Consider the following 11,463-nt stretch of genomic DNA (forward strand, 5'->3'; position numbering starts at 1 on the left):
AACTAAAGATGCAAGAGGAAAGGTATTCAGAACAGCCAGACAAAAAGTAGATAGAAACAAGGAAATTGTTAGTCAAAAATCATGGTAATGCAATTGTTGATAAAGGGGAAATCAAAGATGCTTGGAGAAAATACTACAATCAATTCCTGAATGGGAGTACAAATGTTTTAGGGGTATCTTGAAAGTAGCAGATCTAGTATAAGGACCATGTCAAAAGGGTACTCAGGAAAATGGAAAATAATAATAAAAGTTCTTGGGCAGGACAAGTGGGCAGACAAAAACACATAAACCTTACAGTGGTGTGAGGCAGATGTGGGGTAGCAGAGTAAACACCATGACTGGTGTTTTGTAAAACCAAATTTTCCCCATATTCAACAAATGATTACCACATTTTACTTAAAGCGTATGATCAAACCCATGTTAGACAAAAGTGTGGGCAGCAAAATGCTCAAAATATTGTGTTGTCGACTTTCGTGCCCATTTTTGGTTCTTTTTTAAACTCCCAGATAACTTATTTCAGAATTTTCAAGGTACAAAAAAATTTTAAATATAAAATTTCTTTTGGAATTACATTAGAAGCCTACAGTATCTCTAAAACCAAACTAAATGCAAAAACGGTTAAATAAAACTTAAGCAGAAAGGTGAACAGATAGACAATGTGTAATGATTGAATATCAGACCAAAGCTTACAGCCCAGAAAAGTATAACACATATAACAGCGAATACATATAGCAGAGAGTGTGTAGAGACCTCGTGGTACCACCACACACCAGGTGGACACACCCCAAGACCCAAGGGACTTGACCTCGCCTGCTAATTACTTGAAATAGCGGGTCACGTGACCTCACCTGATCAAGACACCTGGGCATGACCACACCTGAACACAGCTATCCAGATCTAACCAGTTTAGTGTTAATTGGCTGGTAGGTCAAAAGCCGGCTGGTCCGACCCCATATAAAGGCCCTACAGTCCCGTCCACACTCATTCTCATTCTCACGTTGATTCTGATACACATCATTCAGAGAGGCTGGTCATTGAGAGGACAGTCTGTCCACTCGCACAGAGTCACGCTCGTCCCCTCCCCCTCCCCCCAGGTCGGAGGGGTAGACTTCACGACGCCCCAGCTAAGCAGAGTCCCGCATACAAGAGCCCAGCCAACACCCACTGGGCCTACGTCAGGTGTACACGTGAGACATTGTCAGAGCAATCTCTAGGGTGAGTTACCTAATGTGGGAAGTGTTTCATTCATAATTTGTCCGAGAGTCAGTGTCGAGTAACGTAAAACATAATGTGTTAGTACCCCGATATAATAGTGATATTAATGTGTCCATGTCATTGAGTGAATTAATAAATAGTTGTATCGAAGAGGCGGTTGAGAAGTTGTCCCTTGAGAAGCATAGATATGTGTATTGACATAGAAGATAAGCGTGTTGACGCTGAGTAAATAACATCCTGGCCACGCTAACAAGTTTCCTATCTTTACATTTCTACTCTCTATACTTCTTATATACATATGTAATCCTCTTCTTGTGAGTTTTGCCCCATTATATTGGTGGCAGTGAACTATAACGTTAACCCACGCCCTCCTCGTCCCTTGCTACAGGTGACAGTGTACTTTAACGTAAACCCATGCCCTCCCCCGTCTAGCCATAACACCTGGCTCGTCAATTTGAGTGTTGTTCAAAAGTGCGTAATAAGGAGTTCCTGCGTAGTAGCGTGACAAGTGTCCTAGTGTGTCATCTTTACAGCTTAAGTAAATGTCTCTCGTCGTGGTATGAGCGAATTTTTACTAGCAATATGTTCAGTGCTTAACGTAATTTCTCAGTGCCCCCCCCCCACGATCTGTGACGTTCTCAGTAGCCCAAGTGCAGTTTGACTGTTGGTCAGTGTTGAAGTACCCATTGTGTTTCAGTGATAGAAGCGGTGTCTGTACTAACTGTTTTAACCTAACATGTCTTTTAACCTAAATCCTCCTCCCTGTCCTAATACTCACCTCACCCTCCTTACCCTTCCTCCCATCCCTGCCCCGCCCCGCCGTTCCGTGCCCTGCATCGCACCGGCCTGGCTTGGCCTGGCCAGCCTCGCCTCACCCCGCGCCGCTCCTCCCCACCCCGCCTCATCCGCCTCGTGTGACCTCACCTCCTTCTGACCCGCCCCACCTCGTTTGACCTCACTAACCCCCCCGTCTGTTGTCCCGTAAGCTATGTGTTGATGATGATGGTTAGTGTAACGTGATATTGCGATGAACGCAGAGCTTCACTCAGTGTATTTTTATGCTAGTATGATTTGTGATGTACTATTTGACGCGTAGTGATAAATGATATTCAGCGTAGTGAACAGAGCTTCACTCCCCGTCCCAGCCTGATGAGAACATTGATGTGAAGGAAACCACAGTTGCCAAACATTGACGTAACGTACAAAGTACAGTAAACTTTTTTTTACGGATGCATTTCCAACTAATCCATCATCCCTTTAGGATTGTTTCTCTGTCAAATGTCACACACAGTACCGCCCCATGCCCAGCTGGACTTCAACCACAGTTCATACGAGCAGAGAAGAAGCAGAGTGATGAAAGCAGCGTGAAGAAAGCAGCGTGATGAGGGCAGCGTGATGAATGCAGCACCCAACCCACCACCACCACCTACCTCACACCACGTCACTTCTTTCAAGTCCTCCTTTGGTCTAGGATTAAGAAGATTTTATATTTTTCTACTTTAGGAAGTTAAGGAGTGTGGAATGCAGCGCCACACAACGAACCCTGGAGAGCCCACCCAGGGAGGGATTCACCACTGTGGAAGGTGTAAGACAGGACAGTCTTTGGTCTCGCCGACATTCACGTACGGAGGGCGAGCCCTGGTCCGCGGAACCTGCCTTACGAGTCACCGAAGGAGATGACAGCCCAAGCAGTGGACCGGCCTTAATCCCGGCCGGAGGGGCAGAAGGCAGATGAACAGAAAATCGTCTGGAATATGTTGAAAATGATGATGTACTGAGAAAAAAGGCAGATGGAACAGAAAATTCATCTGGAATATGTTGAAAATGAGGCTCTATATGTAGAGGAAGAACGCAGATGGGACAGAAAACTCATCTGGAATAGTATAGAAACCAGGAGGAAATGAAAAAAGTCAGAAGGTGTGGAGACACGACCTACAAGGTGCGGTATTGAAGACAGAAGACGTGCTATGTGCAGAAAGAAGACAGAAGATGTGCTATGTTGACATTAGAAGAAAGACGACGATGAAGAGGTGGATTAGAAGAAGGACCAACCCACCACAGCTGCTGTACCGCTGGCATCCCCTATTTTTCAGATACCAGCTGGATGGAAGACGTGAGCTATGCTGGACCCACATTAATGTACTGATGTTGTTGATGTTGTTGATGTACAATAAAAAGATATAAAACCCTAACATGTGAAGTAGGAGCACTTTTTATGTATTTTGAAGTATTTTATTCTCTGATTTTTGTTAATATTTTCTACAAAGAATGTTTTTTTTAAAGAAAGATTAGTCACTTTGTCTGTGAGTTCATTTGATCAATGTTTGGACTATGAAACACGATGTTGTAGCCATATTACTGACTGAGATGAATTATTATTTTGACATGAGCTGATAAGGAGATGTAATACCTGTTGTTGTTGTTTTGATTTGCAAGTTTATCTCGGATACAATGCTAGATATGAAGGATTTTTTAATTCTATGTTCACTTGCTATGTTTCTTTTTTCTCCTGGCATAGAAGCTTTGATCTTGGCGGGAGGTATAGTGAGCTTTGTCAGATCAAACTAGCGCCAGTAGAAAAACATACACCTATGAGATTATTGTTTGTAAATGTGAGACTATGTTATCGCCCCAGGGACTATCTTTGATACTACACATGATGTTGCTGTCTATATGTGACACCAGCCCCTGTGGTCTTAGCGGGAGGAGTAATAATTGAATATCAGACCAAAGCTTACAGCCCAGAAGAGCATAACACATATCACAGCAAATACATATAGCAGAGTGTGTGTAGAGACCTCGTGGTACCACCACACACCAGGTGGACACACCCCAAGATCCTAGGGACTTGACCTCGCCTGCTAATTACTTGAAATAGAGGGTCACGTGACCTCACCTGATCAAGACACCTGGGCATGACCACACCTGAACACAGCTATCCAGATCTAACCAGTTTAGTGTTAATTGGCTGGTAGGTCAAAAGCCGGCTGGTCCGACCCCATATAAAGGCCCTACAGTCCCGTCCACACTCATTCTCATTCTCACGTTGATTCTGATACGCATCATTCAGAGAGGCTGGTCATTGAGAGGACAGTCTGTCCACTCGCACAGTCACACTCGTCCCCTCCCCCTAGGTCGGAGGGGTAGACTTCACGACGCCCCAGCTAAGCAGAGTCCCGCATACGAGAGCCCAGCCAACACCCACTGGGCCTACATCAGGTGTACACGTGAGACATTGTCAGAGCAATCTCTAGGGTGAGTTACCAAATGTGGGAAGTGTTTCATTCATAATTTGTCCGAGAGTCAGTGTCGAGTAACGTAAAACATAATGTGTTAGTACCTCGATATAATAGTGATATTAATGTGTCCATGTCATTGAGTGAATTAATAAATAGTTGTATCGAAGAGGTGGTTGAGAAGTTGTCCCTTGAGAAGCATAGATATGTGTATTGACATAGAAGATAAGCGTGTTGAGGCTGAGTAAATAACATCCTGGCCACGCTAACAAGTTTCCTATCTTTACATTTCTACTCTCTATACTTCCTATATATACAGTAGTACCCCGATTTACGCGGTCAATTGAACCCACAGGGTAAGCGGAAAGTGAAAACCGCATAAAGTGAACAACAGAACATATGGGATTAATTCCAATAGAGACTGGCCCAACCCCCAAACTCCACTTTTTCCGACACAATACCTATGTTGTAGTAAAAATAACATCTAAATTTTATGATGGTATGCTCACACAATTAATATTTAGGAAAAATACAGTCGCCAGGTTAATGTCCATTCAAATAATGGACTCAAATCCCCCCCCCCCCATCTTCCCAGCTCACTAGCTCCTACCTCTCTGATTGTTTGGGTGAAAACTCTAGATTTTAACGTTTAGTAATAAATAATACCTCAGACTAAAGTTAGGATAATATAATTGACATTTCTGGATTCCTTGCAGGTCAGGGAATATTTTGAATGTAAACTTCATATATTTTGCACAAAAGATAAAATATTTGCTTTGTGTAAACCAAATTATTACTTTAGATCTAAAATTTGTATGTCTAATGCAAAATCCATGATGTTGATATTCAAAATGATCATCATATTGTAAGAATTCCAGCAATGTAAATTATATTCTGGTCGAGTAATTTGTATGAATTTTATGAGCTAAAAAAAAAAAAAAATTATACTTCACCGCGTGTATGTAGATGATTTCAGAAAGTGAAACCGTGTAAAGCGGGGTAATACTGTATATGTAATCCTCCTTGTGAGTTTTGCCCCTTTATAAATGCCCTACTTTAATATGTTATAAACTATCAGCATATTAAAAGGTAATTACCTCTGCTGTCTTCATGAGCTTCAAGGAGTCCTCAGTAAAGTCATATTTCCCATCATCATCAAGAGCAGATTCCACTCGTGATTTTCTTTTATCAGCATCATGGTCAGACAACCTGTAGGTCATTTATGTAGACTGTAACAACACCAGGTACAGGCATTCAGAAAATATAATTTAAACCAAAATTTTAATGAAAAATTAAGAGTATCACCAAGATATTCCCTGCTAAGTCCATATTTCCCTTACAAGTGAATGGAGCTTAGTACAGTACAGTATATGAGTTGACACAGTTCTGGATAAATTTTCTCACAAGTACGGGTAATCCAAAACTAGAAATGAGAAGTGAAACTGTGAGAGGGAAGAATTGGGTGGACCATCCATTCAGCTGGGTGAGGATTTAGGTACTGGGTAACTCCTGTGGTGTTAGGCTCCTAAGCTGCTAAGTGAGATTTGTGGTAAGCACCTTGGCTAATGATAGTTTTCTCTTATATACCTGTGCTGTCTGTTTTTTAATTCTTTATGAAATTCAATTTTGTACAATACTTCAATACAAATACATATTAAATAGTATAAAACCTATTTATTTGGATTGGCTTACCAGGGAAGTTTCTTGGCCACCACTGTACAGTATAGTACAGTTTGATCTCATATTTCACGGGATTTCATTTTGCATTTTTTTAATTTCGCGAGCACTACCTAATGTAACCAAGTCTTATATTTGGCGTAAAATATTGTGAGTTTCGCGAGATCCAGCCAGCAGAACACGAGATCCAGCCAGCTGAATGCGAGATCCAGCCAGCTGAATGTGAGATCCAGCCAGCTGAATGTGAGATCCAGCCAACTGAATGCTGGCCACCGTCTTGAATGACGTCACAGCCCTCATACCAGTTACAGTCATTCCTGCTACAATGCGTGTCTTGTCAACGCAAATTGGTTGTAACGCAATTGATGAATAGGGGAACGCTGTTTATAAAACGCGAACTTTTGCATACAAATGCTGGCTATAGCGCAATTCCATCCTCAACGTTTTAAGCGTGGCACGGGGTTATGCAATGTTTACAGTTCACGTTCGACATCACATGTTTAATTGATTTGTGTCTTTTGTTTGTGAAGTGTTTTTTGAGAGGTACTCTGTAAAAAAAAATTTGTTTTTTTAAATTTAGCTGTTACCCATAAATACTGAATGAAAAGAATAGATAAAAAGAATGTTTCTCAGTGAGGACTAATAACGGTTTACACCAGCGCTCTCTGTTCACATCATGTGACCAGTTGAATTGCGCAGTTTCTGTCGATTACTCCGTGATTTTCGCTGTTTTCTCCAATTTTGTTGTGTTAGCGATGAATATGGAAAGACAAGTTTAGAAGAATGTTTCCAAGAAGCGTTCTGGTGATCGAATTGCCGGTGGTGAACGTAAAAGAGGTTTACAAAAAGTCTATGCTGAAGTTCTTAGCACGGGCTAACTTATCATACCATATACAGTATCACAGTACCCATTGATCTAATAAAAATACCGGTAATAAAAAACTTTTCGATATTTCACACTTAATATAATACCCGGTAATCCACCTCAACCTCATATTGTTTACAACGATGCACGACGCACCACCAGCTGTTGAGTATCAGCGAGACGGTAAGTGTTTTTTTAATCGTTTTCAGTTAAAAAAATTTTACATCACAAGTATATTTTACCTAAACTGCGCCTGAATGAATATATTCTCGGAAATAAATACAGTCATGCGCCGGTTAACGTCAGACTGAACAACGTCCGATCGCATATACGTCCGTGCCCCCCCCGGGTCATTTCACTGGCTTTTTATAAGAGAGAAGCTTAGTCACTTAAGAACTGATAAATATACAAACGTAAGACCTGGGCCTGTGCCAACTGTCAAACGTACTACCTCCCCTCCCCCCACGCCCCCTCGCTCACTCGCTCCCTCCCTCTCCCCCATCTGCCCGGCGTTGCTGGAATCCTTGTAAAACAGTGAATAATTTTAATATAAACGTCATGTATTTTGCACAAGAGATAAAAATTAATCACTTGTATCACATTACAGTTGTGATTTAAGAGTAAACGTGTATATGTACGTATATAGTATTCCACATACACGTAAGTATAAATACAAAGTTTATGTGATGATCGGACAACATCCATTTCGGTTAACGTCACGTTTCCAAGAACGTATCTAGGACGTTAGCCCGCGCATGACTGTAGTAGTTTTGCTGAAACGTGATGTATTTCAATGTAAAATAGGATAAAATTCATGACGAAAACAAAGACTTTACCTAACCTTCTCATGTTCAAGAGATGTTACTCGTTTTTTTAATTGTTTTCGGTTAAAATACTGTTACATTACAATGATATTCTATTCATACTGTGCTTGATATAATATATTCACGGAAATGTAATATTTTTGCTGAAATGACGTACGTATTACAGTGGAAAGTGGGATAAAACCATGACGGAAACAATCGACTTTCGCTTTCTTTCGTTGTTCAAAAATTTTTACCGTAATCGCTTTTCGAATGGTTTTCAGTTAAAAAAACTGTTGTATTACAATAATATTCCCTCCTAATTGACATGAATAAATACTTGAAAGGAAATATACAATATATTTGCTGAAACTACTCGTCTTTCAGTGTAAAGTGTCGTAATAATGGATGGTAAACAATTTGCCTTCGGCGCTCGGTGTTTCAGGCACGGCGAGCCTCAGTTTATAGGACGTAGAGTGTTTTTACTGAAGATTTTGCTGTTCCATTACCCTCAAAAGCTTGGATCGACCTATAAATGAAGCATATAATAAATAAATGATTTCTTGGTCAAAAAATCAGGGTCAACCTATAAACGAGGTAGAATTACCATATAGACGAGTACTGTATATACGGTAATTCTAAATCAACAAGATTACATTGCTTACTTTTTGGTACAGTTATCACAACAGTCTTTCTTTGGTTCACTACTAGGAGGCCTCGATGTAAAGTGTGATAGAATCTCTGCTCGGCGACAGGTAGTGGATTCCAAAAACTTTTCCATTTTACTCATCATAACCTTACGATGATTTTTGTAATCCTCTGATTTTATGAGGCTTAAGAAATATCTGAAAAAATATACATTAAAGTTTAGTAATTAACATGAACTCATTTTTGCTAATTCCATATTTTAAAACAATATAATAAATTGATTTTCAGATTTTTTATCAATTTGTTATAATCAATGAAATTAACATTTTCTTCAAATAACTGAATACAGTATGTGTGAGTTGTACAGTATAGGGAAAAAAATTATGAGAAATAATTAGATGACTACCAAAGAAAATACTGTATTCATCAGAATCAGCCATAATTTAAAGTGACATTAAAGAAAATCTTACCTATGGACTGAAAAATCATGTACGGAATATAGCACAGTACACACTGATGGCAAACCATCTCTTCCAGCGCGACCAATTTCCTGATAGTATGATTCATAGTTGCTAGGTGCTCCATAATGAATGACTCGTCGGACATCAGGTTTATTTATCCCCATTCCAAAGGCAATGGTAGCAACTATGAGTTCAACCTGATATGAAAGAAGAGAAAACAATTAAAAATGAAAGACTTATCTCATACATTCCACAATTCTAAATTTCTAATTTGTTAAAACAACCTACTGGGTACTCATGGGTTGCCCGATTCTATTTCCTGACATTCAGTTCTCAATAGTAATATCTCCGTTCGCCGGAATCCCTCTTAACCAGAACTCTCTGATAGCTGGAACTTAAATTTTCTCAAAAAATCATTCCCAAAGCAAAAATGTTCTGGAAAATTATGGCTATGGGAATGATTTTCAGAGGGTCACATTTGCTGGAAAATTCTGAGAAAACTTTCCCAGTACGTATCCAGAAAATTTCGGGGATGGGGGATATTTTTCCGGGTTCGAGAGATGATGTAACAGGCAATTTCTGGAGCTTCCGAAAATATTTTTCCTTTACCTGGAAAATTCCAGGGATGAGGGATTTTTTTTCCGGCTATGAAAGAGTCGTCTCATTACAGGTAGTTCTGCTATAACGCGATAGTAGTGTTCTTGTAAAACATCGTGTTATAGAAATTCGTGTAATAGAAATAACAGGGCTTATGGAGAAAATAGGGTTAGGTGCAGATTACTCCAAATCGAAAAAAAATTTCGTAGTTAGCCTAACACAAAGGATAGCACAGTCTAAATAAATGTTACATTCATATCTAATAATGAAATCATACAGTAAATGTTACACTTTACCTTGAAAAAATATGAATATAACTTGATGGGGGATAAGGGTGATGTTGAGGAGTCATGAAACATCAAGCTTTTCTTCAAGTGTTATAGCCTTTCTTTTACGATCACCACCGGAAATGGGATCACCAGAACGCTTCCCAGAGATATTCTTCTTTTCCATAGTCACAAAATTGGAGATACAGTAATCAGAATTCACTGAGGACGCTTAAAAACTTCACACGTGTTTCAAACTGAACGTGTGGAGTAAACAGAGCGCGCGGGTCTAAAACGCTATGTATTTTGTTTTTCTCTCTTATTTAAAATTTTACAATTTACATATACTGTACAGGTATACTGTTTACATAAATATTACATAAATTATTTCTGCAATTGTTCACAAACAAAACACATAAATCAAATGAACATGTGATGTCGAACGTGAACTGTAAACACTGCATAACCCCGCGCCAAGCCACAACACTGTACAGTACACTTTAAACGCTACGTATTTAGTTTTTCTCTTTTATTTAAATTTTTAAGCACTTATATATACTGTACAGGGGTATTTCTTCACAAACAAAAACACATAAATCACTGAACAAGTGATGTCAACGTGAACTGTAAACATTGAGCTGTCACAACACTGCACATTACACTTTAAACGCCACGACGAGAAGGCTTTTCAAATATATATATATATATATATATATATATATATATATATATATATATATATATATATATATATATATATATATATATATATATATATATATATATATATATATATATATATATATATATATATATATATATATATATATATATATATTATATATATATATATATATATATATATATATATATATATATATATATATATATATATATATATATATATATATATATATATATATATATATATATATATATATATATATATATATATATATATATATATATATATATATATATATATATATATATATATTTCTGCGTAAATTCATTAATGAAACGTATAAGATAAATCTTGATAAAATCACACGAAAATGGAAACAACGGAGTATTCTTAGCTTGTCTTTATTCAAGATATCTTTCAGAGGCAACTGGGTTATATATATACATATATATATATATATATATATATATATATATATATATATATATATTTATAAATCACAATGAAAACGTGGATTAAAGATAAATCTTGATAAATACGATGGAAACAGCGGTACCTTGGCTTTCGTCTTTTATTCAAGACATCTTCAGAGGCACTGGGTTACATGGACAGAAGAGACTTAAATAACTAGGGTGACCTAAAATATAAGGTCAGGTCATAATGATGACATCCACTAATCATACAACACACATCAGGTCAAACAAAGCATTTTTAACATGGGCCATGACAATAAATTTGCCATGATCAGTTCAAAGCTGATAATATGTTACATAATTTATTGTCAGTGACAGAATAAAAGCTCTTTACTGATCTGATATTTGTGGGTCACTGTAGTCACGTCACCACCTTCTCCTCCCTCGTGTGTGTTGGTGTGAGATTAGTGGATATCATTATGCACCTGACCTTATATTTTAGGTCACCTGTAAGATATATATATATATATATATATATATATATATATATATATATATATATATATATATATATATATATATATATATATATATATA

At 38.0% G+C, this 11,463-nt stretch overlaps 1 protein-coding gene across 1 annotated transcript in view; it reads right to left on the reverse strand.

Moving 5' to 3' along the window:
* The window catches only part of LOC121867148 (Werner syndrome ATP-dependent helicase homolog), a gene marked incomplete at its 5' end in the record, with an annotated part of 36,172 nt that extends 27,070 nt beyond the window's left edge, over window positions 1–9,102 (reverse strand). Inside the window, 3 exon segments of the mRNA XM_042366899.1 lie at window positions 5,549–5,660; window positions 8,462–8,641; window positions 8,915–9,102. Of these exon segments, the coding sequence (XP_042222833.1) occupies window positions 5,549–5,660; window positions 8,462–8,641; window positions 8,915–9,102 (480 nt within the window).
* Window positions 9,103–11,463: the final 2,361 nt, after the last annotated feature.

Source organism: Homarus americanus, unplaced genomic scaffold, assembly GCF_018991925.1.
Source record: "Homarus americanus isolate GMGI-L3 unplaced genomic scaffold, GMGI_Hamer_2.0 scaffold6317, whole genome shotgun sequence".
Classification (NCBI taxonomy): Eukaryota; Metazoa; Arthropoda; class Malacostraca; order Decapoda; family Nephropidae; genus Homarus; species Homarus americanus.